The following is an 18,741-nucleotide window of genomic DNA, read 5'->3' as shown; positions in this document are numbered from 1 at the left end:
ATGGAAAAAACACATTTTCTTTGCCAGAAGTTCCTAAAATGTATTAAAAAAAACTGCATCACAGTTGATTGGACGCCTGGCTACTGATATCACGATGAGTCAAGGGTTCAACAACAATTAAAAGTGTCTTCTTAATTACATCATTCTTCTATAACCACATTGGTCCAACATCAGCAGCCAGACAGCATTAATAACAAACCGCCTCCCTAAAGGTGGTGTGGGGGTTGTGATAGGCGGAGAGGTGGAGGATTGGCTCAGTCAGTCAAACAGATGCAGCTCTCCTGCTGGAGGAGCGCACAGAGAGAGAAGCGCAGTCCGATGGAGCGGCAGCAGCGGTTTATCCCACACTAATGAACACACGTAAACACAGCGTTGCTTTCTTCACACGCACTTTAACGTGTTCAAATAGGAGTTTTGTACACACCGAGGAGCCTTTAATAAGAAAACTATCAAACTAAAAGACAATATGGATGCCCCACTGCTGTTCTTTCTGTTGCTGTTTTACGGACATTTGCCAAAAGTAAGTAGGATATCGTTGCATTCAACAATATTTTGTGTTTTATTTCAAAAGTTTTTAATTGTGTGTGGTGAAGAGTCAACTAAAATGAGGGGCTTTTAGTTTTATAAAATCACTTCCTACACTGAGCAAAAGATAAACCTTTGTTACAGCCAATTTTAGATGTGTTTTTGTCTTAGTTGGAAGCTCGCTCCAAAATCTGGCTTTCCATCCATCTATTTTGCAGTAATCTATTGGTACAATGTAAAAAGTGTGTAGCTCCTGAATATGTATAGTGATATATAATCTTGCATTTTGACCTTTTTTAAGCAATTGTACTTTTACATTTATTTTATATATCAATCCATGATGCCTCGTGCCTGAAACATCTGACTTTAAGAACTAAGAAACATATTTCATTCCAAACTAAACATTTACATTTTTAGATTTTCATAACATTTCCCATGTGTGTCTGAGTTTAGCCGCTTTTACATGTTGTCTGAGCTCAATCCCTTTATATCAGAGAGGTTTATTACCTACTGGTTTTTTTTAACTTGAGAGCTAAGATCTCAATTTGATTGAAAATCTGATAATTAGTTGATTAGAAGCCTTTGCAATTGGAAAGAAGAAGCCTATATGCATTTATTTTAATATGCTAGAAAATTATTATCTGGTGATTACAGCTATAAACAGAATTAAGTTAATCTCATAAATAACTCTCCTCTTCCATGTAGCCTAGGCCACAGCAATTTAACCAAACTACATTCTCGATTTGTAAGTTTATATTTGTGCTCTCTCTGGGTTTAGATTATTGGCGTGGATTGCTTTGAGCATTTCCACTTACGTCAGTGCAGTAGTGCTTTGCTGCAGGGAATTTTGTATGCACATGAGGGTGCTCACTTGTGTTGATCTTTGGACTTAAATAAACAATGTTTTGGGATTTATTTAATTTAAAGTGAAATAATCCATCTGGTTGCACGATAAGAAAACCCAATGGACTGCCATAAATTGCCTTGGGATTTTGGTCTTTTCATTAGGCTAAAACAAAGTGTCATCTGCAGTTACGTCTTATTTTCCAGAAAGCTTTTATCTCTATTAAGAATGGTCAGAAGTGCTTTGCTGCTGTTCCTCTTGCTACACACAACTCCTGACTTCTGCATCTCTTTGACTGCCATCAGTGTGATTTCAGTGATGAGGAATGACAATGCTGTTTGTTACAATTTCAGAAATATGAGAAAGGAACTTGAAAATCAGTTTGATTTTAAGAAGTTTTACATTTTGACCTATGTTACATGTTGTGTCTTTGGGTGGATTTTAGTGATTTGATACTCAGCATTTTAGTGATTTGATACTCAGCATGGCTTCCTTTAAGGCCTTCACTGAAGCTCTTTCCAGGCAGAATAGACCAACATCAAATGTGTGGAAATGTCTTCTGCCTCCCTTCTGACAGCACTCAGATGACTGGCTTTAAAAGATCAACCAGATAAGTGATTTGTTGATATATTTTAGTCACTCTTATAGGCACCAAGACAGTGACAATGTGCTACTTTCCTTTGCTTTCCCGATCCTAGGTGTCTGCTTTACAAATACACAATAATCTGACATGTTTTATCAATATTTCTAGACAGTAAATGTGATGTTTAGATCACAGAAAGTCCCATACGTGATTTAAAAAGTGCATGTCAGTGGCTGCTGAGTGTCACCGTTATCTGTTTACCACAATGCAGATGGGAGAAGAGAAGATAGGAGGGTGGGCGAGAATGACTTCTCCTTCCTACCTCTTTACAAACATGAAACCCCCTGTTAAAAACAAAAACATTTTTTTTAAAGCATTTTAGATACCTTAGCTTAGCAGACATCCAATTATGCAAACCTAGCTACTGTTATAAGTCATTTAGCAAAAGCAATTGCCATTATGTTTTTTTAATTTAGTTATTTTTTGTTATTTTTGTGGAATATCCTTTTAATTCATTATTAAACAGCATGTTAATTGCAAGTTATATAAATAAACTATCACTGTCTGTCTGTGCTCTGATTAAACAAACAATACATAACATGATATTTGGACTTTGGACTTACTCAGTTTATAAAATATTCACCTGTATTTCCTTTTTCACAATATTTTTTTTTATTGGAACCTAACACACTGGTATTTTGGTCTTTATGTTTGTTTGGCTGGAAGAACAATAGTTAAATCACATTGTCTCCAATTCACACACTTAGCTCACTGGCTAATGAACCCCAAGTGAAACCACATGAGGCTGAGGAGTTACACGCATGATACAGATGTTGCTCTCCAGTGAAGTGTAGGATGGGGATAAACACATTACTGCGTTGTGCGGCCACACACAGACACAAGCTTTTCCTTTAATTTTCCCGTCAGCTCGCCTCATTTTTTATTTGATCGTTATCCTCTACTCAAACAAAGCAAGACTGGCAGCCATTTGAAATGACAACAATCACTAAAAACCTGAAGCAGCGTGCCTGGCAGCCCCTTGCGATGAGCTCTCTGCTAACAAACTATCAAAGTTGGCAGATATTTATGTGATGTTTTGCTCATGGAGACACTTTGTGTGTCCCCAAGGCTTTGCAGAGGCCCACTTATCATCTGCATAGTTTGGGATTGACATTATTATTCATTGCCCACTACAGCAAAATCCATGGCTCTCCAAAGTATTAATATAATCAATTATAAGTTTTCAACATCTCTAACTGATAGATACTTTATATTTGTCATCAGCTTTTTAAGCTCAAGAATACATCACCTGGACAGGACCTTTCCCCTGTCTGTTGTGTCTTCATACATGAGGAAATGTGATTATTTTGTTATCATTGGTCTCCCTCTTTGTGTGTTCTGGCTCTGTTCACAAAATGCAGGCTTAGTATATATGAACCAATAAACTATCTCCATGCAATGAAGAGAGCTTGATCCAGCAGCCTACAGTACAAGTCCATGCACACATTCCAGTATCATGTCTATTCCCCCCTGATGAGGGACTTTGTTCCAGTTGTTCTACTGTTTATGCAGCATTAGGGAAACTTTAGGTTTGTTGCCAGTGGTTTGCATTTCCCAGAAGATAGAAGTAACAAAAACAACACCCAACTTTCATATCAAATTAAACTGTTAATCTTGGTTGTTAGCTAGAGTTTGGATAAAATCACAGTCTTTGCCTTAATTGAAAAATGTCTTAATCTGTTCCACACACTATACAAGCAGCACAATAAAGGCTTTTTTCACAGCAGACATTTTGACCTGTCATAGGAAAAAAGCACAGGTGTTACTAATCATTTTAAAGATGGCTCTTTTATATTCAAGTGTGGCAGTATGACAGTGAGTCAGCATGTAAAATAAAGGAGGAAGCCATCGTTAATTTTATTATTTACACCTCTGCTTGTTTTCCACTGTGGCTGGGCCCAATTTTGTGTTGCTGTTTTTGGCCACTGGGGGGCAGCAGAACAAGCTGACTGTCGATATGGCTAACATGTTAGCAAACAATTGCCTTGTTTCACATTCAATAAAAAACAATTTATTTGGAGTCTGTTTTCTGGCTGCCTGGCGAAAGTAAGTTCAATATTCTCTCTCCTTTTAGCTCTGTTATGGTCTTTCACCAGCTAAAAGAGAAATATCTATATAGAAATATCTATCTCAAGCTCTGTTGTGTTAATATGCTGTCCATGGTTGGATAAAAGAGTGCTGCAGAAATACGTCTTACAACCAAGAAATTACTTAGCATTTTTGCACTTATGTTATATATATATATAAAATAGGGTCTGTGGTGAATTAAAAAAGGCCGTTGCTAACAAGCGGTTTAATGAGGATGCTAAATGTCATCGAGCGGACTACTCCATCTTTAGTTTAGTGGTGGTCACGTGAAATGATGCAACTGTAGTTCCTTTTATAGCCAAATGTTTTTTTTAACTTCTGAACAAAACGTGTAAGTAACCTAAAGTTGCGTTACCACAGAGGGAACCAGTGCGATGCTAACTTCTGGGTTTGCCGATAAAAACATGTGGCCCACACTTATTCTGTTATGGCCTATAAACAGCAAGACATTTAAGTTCAAAACATAAATAGTAAAGATCATAAAACTAAATCCTGACTCGGTGATCTTCTACACAACAATAATTCAGGACCTTCCTTCCTTCCTTCTTTAAAGTGCAAATTCCCTATCAAATGTGCAAAAACCCCTGGAGGTCATGTGGTCGCCTTCTTTGATTCTTTTGAATAATCCAGGATTGGATGATGGATCATATAATTTTATCGTTTAATTATATTATATATATATTATTTTTTTTTATTTTTTTATTTTTTTATTTTATTAATCTTACTTGTACTTAAATCATGTAACAGAAGCTCTACATTATATTAGAATTACAGTGCTGATGTTGTATCATATTGTGCACAGTGAACTCACTGATAGACCAGGTTGAACAGGTTGTAGAATGTTCTCCGTTTTAAGTTCACTGTGATCACAAAGTATAACCTTCCCCTCTGAGGGTCTTTTGGACTTAAATCCTCTCTTGAGTGCTCCGCGTTTCGCTGCCCTATAATCAATTTCATGCTTAAGAAAAATAAGGTTACCAAAGGGTCTGACCAACATGAGATTTCCTCCTCCATCTGTGTTGCTCTGCACAGATAATGTTGGCGAATTAAACTCCTGCCTCCCGGCCTGTGCTGCTGCTATTACTTCAGGATATGTTGGATTTTCTGCTGTAATCGGTTGCAGGCAAAGTCTCCTGTGAGCAAAGTTCTGTGGATTGTGATAATGTCAAAATGACCTCATCCGTTGGGGGGAGAGAGTGAGTGAGGCAACGACTGAGGCTCAGAAATGCTGTGTTGAGAAGTGATAACATGGAGGTATCACATAGCTATTTGTTGTTTAGCGACAGGTAACTAATGCCCTTGATGCAATGCTGTAATGCTTACATTTAAGCAGCTCATTTGGCTGTAGTTAACGGACGTAGTTACAGCAGTATTTCAGTAAATCAGCCTTACATTGAGCCAAATCATTGAGCCCCTATATGTAGGATTTAAAGGTCCCATCAAGACATATTTTAGGAACTTATAATACTCTGCTTATAACTTGTTTCTGATGTGACCTCATATATATAGGAAAAATGAAGAGAGACCAAACCTAAACACAGTAGTCCCATTGTAATCATGATGCAGCAAGTCCAGTAGCTGACAAAGTCATAATAGTTTTTACACAACTTTCAAGTTCAGCACAGATAAACTTAAAAAGATGAATGTGAAACATGACTTCTATTATCAACTTCTGCACATGTGTCACAATCTGCTTTTCCAAACTTGTTCATGGCCATTTTCTGCTTCCACATCAGGCTTTCAGTTGCCTGACCTTCCTCACACACCTGCTTCCCGTTTCACCTAATCAGCCCAGTTGTACATATACGAGTTCGTCTCCACTTGTACTGAGTTCTTCAAAGTTGCTATGTTATATCATTATTTCATGCCTTAGTTTTTCCACCTGTACTTGCATCTGCACCTGCCTGCCCGTCTACCTGTACCTGCCTGTAAGCTGAATTTTAATAATAAATCACTGAAAATGATCTGCATTTGAGATCCTTCCCATGACTTTAATAAGATAAGATAAGATAATCCCTTATTAGTCCCGCAGCGGGGAAATTTGCAATGTCATCATAATTATAAGATTTTCTACAAACAAAAACTTATAAAGTAAGCAGAAAAAATCCTGTTAACACACATTTCTGCACAATGTTGCTTAATATGGAGTTTTATAGAATAATTTTTGGATTAATTTCTGTATTTTTCATGACTAGGCTTTTATCAGATTTGACCTAAAAGTAACTCATTCTCCATATATAAATATATATTTTGTCAATTGAATTTGAATAATTTGAATAATTCTCACACATTCTCCATGTTAGGTTGTTAGGTGACTTTGTAATACCGTTGGAATTGAGTCTCTGAAGAAGCACTGCATCATCTGCTCCTTGAAGAAATACTATTTTGTGTGTTTTCGTGCTCTTAACTATTCCTGCACAAAAAGATATCACAGAGGCAACAGGCTTGCTAATAGTGCGCTTACTCCTTGTTGTAAATGACAAACCAAGCGTTCTTCTGGGTTTATTCAGCCTCGTTACATTGAGTCATTGCACTGCTATGCATATGCTCAACAAGGCTGTGAGAGACATTAAGAAGAAGAACGTTACTGTTGCTCTCAAAGGTTTGCCTTTTTCATTAATGGCTGTTTGGTGTGTTTGTCTTATCTGAGGTGACCAGTTTGCTACAGACTGCTGTTTACATCAGCGTCAGGTGTATTGGGAGCTCAACCCTGAGCTAAACGGGGCATTTGTGGATGATTGATGAGGATCATTTCATGTTCGACAGCTGCACCTCGGTGTTGGCGGCTCATGAGACAGACAAATAAAGACATCTATAAGGACCAATTAGCAGAACACGAATTGTATTAATAAATGATGCTCTTTTTGGCTGCATCCCTCTTCTCTTCTTTGACCTTTACTGCCTTGAGTCTTGTATGTGTTGTGGCTTTGGTAGCGTGGTAAAGCTCCTTCTTGGGAGTTCATGAATTCGCTCCCTCTCTTCATCTCCACTGACCTTCTCAAGCTCCTCGCTGCTCGTCTTACACATTTTCATTGACCCGCAGGCTCTCCGCCAGCGGCTGTCAGCCCGCATTTCTCAGCCTTTCGTTGACACAGATGAACAATCGCGGCAGATTACTCAGTGGCTCCCTTCTCCACTTCCTAATCCATTTCTATGATAGCATCTATTTGCCAGGCAAGAGGGATTTCAGACATAGAGAACATTTCTGTGTATTATTAGCCAGGGGTTCAGTGAAATAGGAAAACATGGCATGAAAGGTCGTCGCTGCAGAAAGGGGCTAAAGGGAATGTTGAATAAAATATTTACTGGTACATATTCACTGGGATGTAATCCGTCTGCTGACCTCAACCTCACTGAAAATGACTTCTTTCAGCGCCTAATTGCAGTGCGATGGAAGCATGTTCGAGTCATGACACCTAAAAGTGCTTTCTGCCTCTTCCACAGGTTTTATCGGTTCAGATGTGTGACGTGGTGAACGAGATCGAGCTGGAGAGAGAGCGCTGTGAGAATACCTTCTTTGGGAACGTCTCTTCAGGTTATTCTCAAAAAAACACATTTTCCTCTCTCTTTTTGGGGTGATTAGTTGGCTATTTAGAGGAAATTAAGTCACAATGAGTAAATAAGTAGTGAGGTTAGGTAATACAGTGTGGCAGTTTATAGATGACTCACTATTATAGCTGTCAGAAATACATTTGCTGACTTTACCTCAGACGACTATTACAATCCCGTCTTAGTTTAAAGTAAAGAATCCATATCATAGAAAGAGTTGAAGATGGTGATTTATATTTTTGTGCCTATATGAGACTTTTTCTTAGGAGTGTTTGGGTGTAACTGTTTTAATGTCATCTCCTAACTCTTCCCTTAGTTTTCTTGCAGCTTGTTAGATGGGACAAATTACACCTTCAACATTTTTATTGCTGTACAGATTTTAATTGACCTCTGTTGAGTCCAGAAACACTCCCTTGTTCACTCTTACACTATTCCCTAACAGACAAAACATAGTTTACTCTGAAATAGAGGTTTTCAAACTGCGCTTCACCAGAGGGTTTTATTGGAGGGAGAGACATCTCTTGAGGCAAAGATGCTGCGTGCGGTGAAAGACAAGTTAAACCCTAAGACTCAACTGCCACAATTTGTACACAGACATGATACACACATTTTAAGATTCAGCGTCGACTTACAATTTTTAAGGGTATCATTACCCTAGATGTTGCGTGACAAATATATGTTCACAAATCTGCTTGGAAAACAATTGAAAAAAGATGCTCTGAATACACAGCTTTCCTGAGAATCATCACATTTTTGAGTTTTCTTCAGTGTCAGTAATCAACTGATATATGTATGTACATGAAAACAGGATCTGCTACACAGACTAAGAGAGGCTCAAGTTGGAGTCCAAAGCTTAATACAACTCCATGGTAACATTTTACTTACTGTTGACATTACCCAAAGCATTGTGCTGTAATTAAATGTAAAAGCGTGATTATCTCCAAAATTAAAGACAAAGCAGAATAATGAGTGCTATCAATCATTTTTCATTAGAATAGGCGGAGACACTTTCGTATTATAGTAATTTTTCATCATCCCTAAAAGACGTGGTGTCGCATGTTGAGCACTGCATTGTGGGCCCGAATGGAGGTCTAATCAGCACCAATAATTAAAATCACCTGTGTGAGTGTGCAGAGCCATGAAAGCCAGTGAGGATAAGACTATTTCCTGATGAACACTACATTATAAGGTAAAAGCATAAAAATAACCTTGAAGGAAATCATGATTGGATATTAAGGACATGAAGTTATTTAATGATAACATCACTGTCTGTCATGATGATTGAAGGGAGAGTTGAACATCCACTGGTTCTCCCACTATCTCTGTGGAGTATGTGAATATATAAAATAGTATATACAGAGTCCGACCTCTACTCTGAATAAACATGCCTCAGAAAGACAGAGTAATATCTCCATATGGGCTCGTTTTTAAAAATGAGATACTGTACATACTGCAGTGTGCATTAAGTGAATATACACAAACAGCGCTCCTCCTTATCTCTGCAATGACCCTCATCCCTCTTTTCCCTATCTGCTTCCTCAACAGGAAGGTAGCACTCACAGGTCACATCTCTAATAAATGAATTAGCAGTGTGTGCATTCGTGAGGAACTATATGTTCACAGACTGTGGTAAAGCAACAATTTAAATACAGAGATTGTCCTGCAATTCCTTTGTGTTCCTTGGAAAAAAAGAGGCATAGTAATGAATATTTCTTGACAGTTTATGTATTCTGGTGTCCAGCGTTAATGTAGCAATACACACACACACACACACACACACACACACACACACACACACACACACACACACACACACACACACACACACACACACACACACACACACACACACACACACACACACCTCAACAGGCTGATTGTGCAGAATTAAAGAAGAGGCTGTCTAGACTCTGACAGAAATTGTTCCTGACTGTGCTTCAATCAGTGTTTCAACCTCTGTAATCAATCCGTCTCAGAAATGGTTTATAGCTTGTGTTTTTGTTATTTTATACTCGGCACGGTGTATCTAACTTTAATTTCAAAAACAGAAAAGATTTCAAAGAAAGTGTACGATTGCAATAAACTGTAAAATAGCAATGTGATTCTACATTCAGTCACAGAAAACCTGTCTAATGTACGATGCCTCAGTAGACGCCACAGTAAAGTGGTGGTGCAGGTTTACCTTTTTAGCCAAATGCTAGTTTAATAGAGAGTTAGATTGACAAGGATAAGGGGAATGAAATTGGACCAAAAATAAATGAAGGAGTAAAAGGTTTTCTGAGCCTTTATAAAACATGACTTGAATAAATGGAAATACACAGCAGTCACAAAAAAGTAGAAGTAGTTCCTCTAAAGTGCAGTGTATTTTAGAGTTAATTTGGAATTTGACATTGTTTCCAACCAGCCTGCACAGATATGAGGGACGAAATGTCGTTGAATTGGATTTAAAGCAGATGGATGTAAACCCTAAGATTGTTTGTGTTCCCATGTTTATCTGTTAAAATGTTGTGCAATATTTAAAGAACCCAATTCTATTTGATGAAATTAGAGAAAATATAGATTAACTCAGAATTTTGTACAAAATGTGTAACATAAACCAACATATCTATTATAATCTTTTTGTCAATGCTTTAAGACTTTAAAAATGCTGCTGCGTATTATGTTAAGCAGATGATTTAGGCATTTATCTTTGTCTGTCATGATGTGAGTGATGCCATGTTAATTATTGTCTCCTCCTGGCAGGTTGCCAAGGCATGTGGGATATCATCGCCTGTTGGCCTTCAGCCAGCGTCGGAGAGATTGTTACAATAACTTGCCCCACTTACTTCAGTCACTTCAGCGACGAGCACAAAGGTAAACACATCTTTTTTCACTTTATGTAAATAATAATAATAATAACTTTATTTATATAGCACCTTTTAAAAACAAGGTTTACAAAGTGCTTCAACAGACAAGGCAGCAAAACAGTGCAATAGATGCATCATGCATAAAGAACATTGTCTCTGTTATATGTTTCTATCATCATTTATTTATCAAAACTTGACAAATGTTCCATAGTAAATTAAATTCGAGGAAGCAAATGACAATATTTTTAATGTAAATAACTGTTATTCAATCATGCTGTGTTTGTGGAGTAATTAATTTTGAGGCAAACAAACTTTTAGGTGCCAAAGAATTGTGCTGTGAGTTTTTATGCTATTAGCTCAGGGCATTTATATAGTTTCATTTATTCCCTTTTTTAATAAAGCTCTAAGCATTTTGATATGAAGTTTATTTGCATACAATCAAGCCTTTGGGTAGACACTGACTGAAGATTTAATGTGTTGCTTGCATATAAATGGACATTTTAAAGTCATCAAACTGGTGGTTTTTTCCATCACCTCCTGTGGACATCAGAAAATTATTAGAAACCCTGCCGAAAGCCCAGGGCGAACAATATTAATTCATGAGCCACATAGAGAGCACCATGACATCTTTGGTATTTACAAGAATAATCTGTACAATTTCACAACATTTTGCATTTGTCATCAATTCAAAGAGCGAGAATAATAGAACGCCCTCCTACTCTTCTCTAACAGTGCGCTTTATCTTCAATGTTCTGTAAACAAAAAATGTATCCATAGTAGGGCTGGCTGTATAAACTAAAATATTTCTGATATTCTTAGTTCTTCAGCTATCCCAAACCCAAGATAACAGTTAATCTAGGTTACTGTAAACACTATGTAGCGTCTATGTGGGCTAGATTTTTAAAATGTGGATGTAAACTCGGTCTCAGATTACAGTCAGGGTCTAAGAAAACAAAAAGGAATCCAGCTCATCCTGAAACTTTTTTATTTTAGTAAAAGCACGGGCAGAGAGAGGGGAGGAAGAGGGATGAGTCACTAACCTTAGATAAGAAACACTTGAGATTGTATTCAGTTGAATCACCTTCCTTTTGTCTACCAAGACAGCCTTCCTCTTCAGCTCTCTCTACTTCAATAACAGGGTTTTTATATTCTTCCTGCCCTATTTGAGATTCCTGAGAATATTTTAATTCAATCTTTTGCCTTCCTGCCGTTTGCCTCCCTTACTTTGAAAAGCTCGTGTCTGTGTTTGCCGCTCACGCTGCAACTCCTCCGTTGCCGGCAAATTTTCAAGGACTTAAATTGCACATGTCAAATACCTTCATTATTAAACCTTATGGTCTCTCAGCGACCTGACTCAACCAACAAGGTCTCACTTTTCTTGTTCACAGCCCTCACTCTTAACTCTCGAGTCTTCGAGAATAAAAGACAAGATGACACTGACGTCACCATCGATCTGTTTGATAGCTGCAATGAATCACAACATAATGCTGCACTGCTCTCTAAACCGGAAAAACCTTCAGTTAGAGAAGTAACAACAGATGACGTCTTAAAAACATATTTGTACAACTGTATTTTTGACATTAGTAGTGGCGTTCAAGTGTTGCTGGGTTACTGATAAATAGACATTTCCTTCTGGTCCCTCCTTTGTATAAAAGGTTATTTAATTTGCCTGCATCTCAGCATCATTTTAGGGATGAGAAGGAGGAAGACAATACAAGTGATAAGAAAATGTAAAAGTAATTTCCATTGAATTCAACATTTTTAAACAGCTCACCACCCCTGAACTGAATACCACATTAATGCATCATACAACCATATTCAACCTTTTCTAACACACTTAATTAAAACTTTCTCTATCCAGAAAAAAAAATAAGGCTTATATCTTAATAAATTCCCAAATCCTTGAAGATGTAATTCTTTACCAACCGCTGCCTTTCTCAGACCAACACCACATTTTTGAAAGTTGTAAGTGTCCAGCTGAAAGTGACCAATGTCCTGTTCTTCATTGTTAATTTGGCACTTGTGTTATCCTTGTCCTACTTGGGTCACCTAGTAAGTTAAATATGTCATATGTTTGGCATTTAAGTAAAGAACACTGTTTCCATGCGATCTTCCCCTCAACGAGAATGCATTCATTCACTTTTGTCGGTGTCTGAGAATGTAATGTTAAGGAACCGTAACTTCCATTCTTCTGACAAATGGCAGCATATCTTGTGAACTCAGGGCTATATCAGGAAGTTTATACTTATCGGGTTATGATTACTCAATCAGTGGGGTATTCAAATAGACTCACTGCAAACAGGACGCCACTTAAAGGCCGTGTTAAGCAAAAAAACAGTACTTACTTTTTCATCCATCTCTGATCAGACTCTAATGGGGTTCTTCCAGGTCTCATCTTCTCTACCTACTGGATTTCTACCAACAAATCTTTGTATTCAGACTGTTTTTGTATTTATTAAACAAACAAGATAAAGCATGTTTATTTGCCAGCTTGAGAGGTGCTCTTGAGGCAGTTTTTTTTTTCTTTTGACAGAGCCAGGCTTGCTGGTTCCTTCTGCTTCCAGTCTTTGTGCTAAGCTAAGATAGCCAGCTGCTGGCTGTTGCTTCATATTAAACTTACAGACATGGATGTGGTTTAAATCTTGTAATCTATAGTGTATATATATGTTGGCCTTTCTTTGGTGATTTCCTGTATGTTTTAGCTGTTTTTAGAGACATATATTTGCCACCTCCCCATGATACATCTGACCTTTTATGCTGATATTTGCCCTTTTACCTCTCACTCCCTCCATCATCAGACACCTGCTGTTTTCACTCATTTTCCAATTTAAAGGGGTTGACCATATTTACAACCTTGTGGCTTCTGCACTCTGAAACAAATCTTCATCGTATCTCATCTATTATTGTCCAGCTTTTGAATTTTTGAACTGGTTATTGCCAACATGTATATATTTTGTGGGCATTAGATAAAATTTTCAAGCAAATTCAAAAATGATGTTTGTTTTTTTAGTTTATTGAGGCTGAAACTGCAATAAAAGAAAAAGTAAATAAATAAATATTTTAGTTTGTTTTTTTGCCTGCTGTGCTGACTGACTATAAACTTCACATCACATCACGGTGAACTGTGGTGCAGATCAGCATGAACTCCAGTTTTCTGTGATGCTGCCTGACGTAAACCTCTCTTCAGATCCTCTTCCCTCCTCTCAAAGAGTCACTTTAAGATCTCTTCTGATGAATATAAATTTCTTCTTTTCCACACCTCTGGACTATTCCCCTCCAGCTTTTTACCAGCTCCTCTTGTGCCTCTGCCTCTTTGACCCAGCATGTCAGTTCTCATTCTTTCCCCCTGACAGAGCGATGTGCTATAATCCAACTATTCCTAACTGATGTCATCTCACTGTTGAATATACACTGTACAGACCAAACAAACCTCTAATGAGATGAATAAGATACTACACTGGGAATATTTGCGTAAAGACAAAAACTTCTAAATCTTTTGAAGTAAATGCATATTATAATTTCCCTCTTTGTGTCCATTTCTGTTTCCTTTTCTGTGCACCTCTCTGTTAACATCTGCTGGTTCTCACAGTTCAAACTGAACTTTCTTCTACTTCAAGATACAACAAAATTGTTAATTAATCCTAAATATTGTTTTCCCCTGAATCTTGGTCACTACAATTTCCATGCTCCCCTAGTTTCTCTTTGAAACGATGAGTACATGCTGTAAACACATGGTGTATATACCATGAATTTGCTGTAATCACCTTTTTATTTGTTCAGCTAACAGGGCTCATATTTAATGGACATGAAAGTGGTATCATGTTTTTAATGTTGACCCATACTTTTGTTTCTTTAAATTGATGATTAGGTGTAAATCTAGATGAATTTGTAAGTTTCTACTGCAACTTTTTTCCATAATTTCTTGTCTTTTTGTGTCCCACAACCTCCCTGAACCTGAAATTCTGCTACCACATACCTTTTTTATATTCTGTTAGTGTGAAAAAAGCAGCTCCATATCCTCTTAAACAGCCAGTCAAATTTGAAATATGGTCTTTCTCCCCTGAGCCATTTCTGCACGCTAACAAGTGAATTCCCCCCCCCCCCTTCTGGGAGTGTTACTGCACTCATACATGCATTAGCATCTCAGGGAGTCAAACTGAAAATTGGAGACATGGTGAAATGTGACATTTCACAAATGGAGGATATATTTTAAACCATGGAGCATGGAGGAGTTTAGAGCTAATGGCAAAAATCAGGAAATAGAAATGCTGTGAATGAAATTGTGAGATGATGATAGACCACCACTCAGTTTTTAGTAAACTGCACTGGGATAGTGATTTAAACTGGACACATGTCAGTATCAAAGACACATTTACCACTATGATATGAAAGCAATTTGAGCTCTAATAAGAACAATTTCTTTGTGGAGACATATTCTCATATAATTTGGAACCATAAGAGGTCCAAAACATTGGGCTTAACAAACCCTTTTTTTCTGTTATCTGTTGAATACATAAATTATCATTCTGAGGCCTTTATTTCCCACTGAGGCAGACACGGAATAAATAGATGACAACTGCCTAGTTTATCCTAATTACATCATCAGCTAAAAGTATTTGTACAGTGGGAAACCCATGACAGTTTGTTTATTTTGCATGTTTGGTAAGATTGTATGTTTCTGACAGTGATTAACGGTCTGAGCAATACGTTTACATTTGCATTTATAGTGCAATTTGTTTTTACCGATAACACTAGAAACTAAGCAAATTATTTTTTCCACATAACACCCCTGGACATTGTCCATCATTTTCTTGTCAAACTTATAAATAAAGCTACACATGGAGGATTTTTTTTTTTTTTTGTGAATGTCATTCACTAGATACTAGAAAATATTCATGACCTTTTCCTCATATTGAGTTAGGATCCTTTTTGCACTGACTGATTTACTTTTTGATAAGGAAACTCAACAAGGAGAAATTGTTTTTCACCTTGACTCACCTCATCTCTGTGTTTCATGAAAGGAAGTTTGCACATTCAGCACATACACAAAATAACCTAAGATGCAGTAAAACATAGCTGTTACAGTTTTAACCATCTTTAAGAGCAGTAGTGGGAGTGTACAAAGCCATGACTTTTATAATTATTTGTAATTATACAAATCATTTTCTTCTAAACTCTCTATTTCAACTTAAAAGGTATTTATTTTTTCAGGATTTAAAACACAACATGTTCTGATTATAAAGACTTAAACATACATGGAATGTGACAAACATAAGCATACATTTTCATGTTTTCAGCAGAAGTAGTATATTCATTATTTCTTTACCATTTTACAATTAAATGTGAAGATTTTCTTGCCAGTCTCATTTAGTGCTAGACTTCTCAACTACTCAGACAGCACAGCAATTCATCTTTTGTTGTGGGAGCAGAATACGGCTGCTTTTCTGGGTGTTATATGCTTTGCATCTACAATCATAGTATAGATAAAATAGTCCTTATGTTACCCACAACTTTAATGATAGAAAAAATTGGAAACACAAAAAACATGGGGTTTTTTTTTGGAGAACTAATTAAACGAATTAAAGTGCTTAATAAAATCTCAATAATGGAAAAAGGGGCTCAGTGAAGGTTTGATTAACTCCTGTGAAGTTGGCGAAACTAAAAAAGATGACAGTACATGCAAATACTGCAGGAATTCATCTTCAGACTAAAGGCAAATATAATGAGACGGAAACAGCTTGACATAAACTGTTCTGGAGAGACAAACGGATACAGAATGAGACTGCAGCTCAGATTAATCTCTCAAACTCAAAAAGTAAAGTAAAACTCTTTTGTACTCCTAGTTCTTTCTTTTTTTACTTTCTTTCTGACTCACTCTCTGAATCTTCATCCCTACATTAACTGATATGACCTGAGGGAACAGCATGAAATGTCTGTCCGTCCAGTTAGTCATCTGTAAAATGATGGCCATAATATTTGATTTTACCATAGGAGCATCCCCAACAGAGCATAACTTCAGAAATTTGTTATCAACATCCGGACTAAAATATCTGAAGTATTGGGATGATTGCTGTGAAATTAATACAGACGTCCATGTTCCCCAGACTATGTATCCTACAGACTCTGGTGATCCTCTGATTTTTTCCCATAGTGCCATGGGGTTGACATTTGTGGTTCTGAGTGAAATGTCTCCACGGTTTGACTGACCGTATGGTATTGATGTCACCTACAGGATGATGGCATTGACTTCTGTGTTAACCTTAACTTTTAATGCGGCATGATTCAAAAAATAACTTTGCTTTATGACCACATACCTGCAAAACTAATGACATTCTCATCAGTCTCAGCTGTACTTAGTGTTTCCTGCTAATTTGCAAATGTCAGTATAACACCAAAATGGTTAACATGGTATACAATATACCCACTAAAGATCAGCACATTAGCATTATCATCATTAAGTGTGAGCATGCTATTGTTAGTATTTAGCCCAAAGCTATAAGTTGTCTAGTCTCACATATCCAGACCTTTCACCACAGTGCTGTGTCAGCGCTAAAGAAAGGTATTATGTTCTGGTAAAGACTCTTTTTGTTGAGTGAATGTTTTCTCCTAATCTAACAGTAGATTGAGAGTACATTTACTCATAATTGGAATATATTGCAATTGTCAGAAACCTATTGGGAAAACTGTATAAATGATCTATCTGTGTTTGGAGTTAGGTAGGGAGACAGAGACAAATGCCGTGCAGCTCTTTTTACCCATTACAATAAGAAACCAAATTTGAAAACATGAAGTCATCACTCATGCCTAATCAATCATCCCCTTCCTGTATCTCTGAGCACCACTGGATATGTTTCTCTCAATTTATTGACAGGTTTTCCACAAAGATGTTTCCTCTACTACTCATTGATGACAATTGTGATTTCCAGTAGATATTACCTGAGTTTTACTTAACTTTACTGTAGATTTTGTTGTAGATGACAGCTGAAATGTTGTCTCAGGTGATCAATACCCAGCTGGAGGGGTGTCCTTTTTTCTCTGCGAATGGCTAGGCGCAGTGGCCGATGACAGTGCTCCACTTTCGTTTTCGTTGTTGTGGCTCGTTCGGGTCATCGTCCTGATGAAAACGTCCCTCTTGAATGATAATTCACAGATTAAAGTGTTGGTTGTAATAGGAATCTCAGAGGTCTGTGAGCCTCTCCTCTTCTCTGGCATTTTTTGATCCAATATTGTGAGTTCCTCTCTGTCCGTGTAAAGAAAGACTAATCTTAAAGGATTATTTTAACAGTTTATGGGAAGCAGAACAAAAAGCATCTGTTTATATGCTCTATATTGCTCTGATAACTATTTGGTCAAAAGGCAGGCTACTGAATAATATTTTTTTGTATTGCAGTTTTTAGAGAATTAACATTATGTTTATAATTTGTTTAGCGGAACAAAATAAAAACATATAGTCTTCATCAGACCAAATTTGGAAAGGTTGTGGTCTAAAAATAAAAAGTAAAATGAAATAATACACATACATTTATATATATATATTTAACATTGTTTATGTCAAATATCTCTCGTGTCACTTCTAGTTTCAAAAACCAAGATGGCGACGGCAAGAATGCCAAACTCACAGATAAAATGTCACTCCTAAATTAATGAGTGAGGTTACAGTGACTCCACTTCTAATATACAGTCTGTCTGCACATGAAAATAAAGCAGTACCTTGTGAAGGATTGTCATGTGTTAAACTGTTAAAGCTGTTACAATATTCTGTCTGTGAAATGGCCTTGAGTTTAGAAGAAGTCGTTCTTCCATTCTGCAATGCAGCAATAAACCTGTTGAAAAGGCCGAAGCTTACAAACCAGACTACAAATGATGACTTCAACATCTACTTCAGTCAGTGTTTCCACTCAGGATCTTTAGGGGGCCTCAGTCCTTGCCTTCCTATAGGACATGGACGTTATAATGTGGACCAAACCTACACATCCATGAAAGTGGCTAATGAATTTCAATTCAATTCAGTTTATTTTGTATAGCCCAGAATCACAAATTACAAATTTGCCTCAGAGGGCTTTACAATCTGTGCACATGCGAAATCCTCTGTCCTTCCCTCACATCGGCACAGGAAAACCTCCCCTAAAAAACCCCTTTAACAGGGAGAAAAAAAGGAAGAAACCTATGGGAGAACGACAGAGGAGGGATCCTTCTCCCAGGATGGACAGAATGCAATAGATGTCATGTGTACAGAATGAGCAGCA

At 37.2% G+C, this 18,741-nt stretch overlaps 1 protein-coding gene across 1 annotated transcript in view; it reads left to right on the top strand.

Moving 5' to 3' along the window:
* Positions 1-234: 234 nt before the first annotated feature.
* vipr1b (vasoactive intestinal peptide receptor 1b) overlaps positions 235-18,741 on the top strand; it is a 37,672-nt gene continuing 19,165 nt past the window's right edge. Inside the window, exons 1-3 of the mRNA XM_054622625.1 lie at positions 235-520; positions 7,545-7,635; positions 10,392-10,502. Coding sequence (XP_054478600.1) covers positions 467-520; positions 7,545-7,635; positions 10,392-10,502 — 256 coding nt within the window. The 5' untranslated portion in view covers positions 235-466. The remainder of the gene's footprint in view (positions 521-7,544; positions 7,636-10,391; positions 10,503-18,741) is intronic.

The sequence above is a fragment of the Anoplopoma fimbria genome, chromosome 21, assembly GCF_027596085.1.
Source record: "Anoplopoma fimbria isolate UVic2021 breed Golden Eagle Sablefish chromosome 21, Afim_UVic_2022, whole genome shotgun sequence".
Classification (NCBI taxonomy): domain Eukaryota; kingdom Metazoa; phylum Chordata; class Actinopteri; order Perciformes; family Anoplopomatidae; genus Anoplopoma; species Anoplopoma fimbria.
The sequence above is the reverse complement of the archived record's forward strand: the minus strand, read 5'-3'. Positions and strand labels throughout refer to the sequence as shown.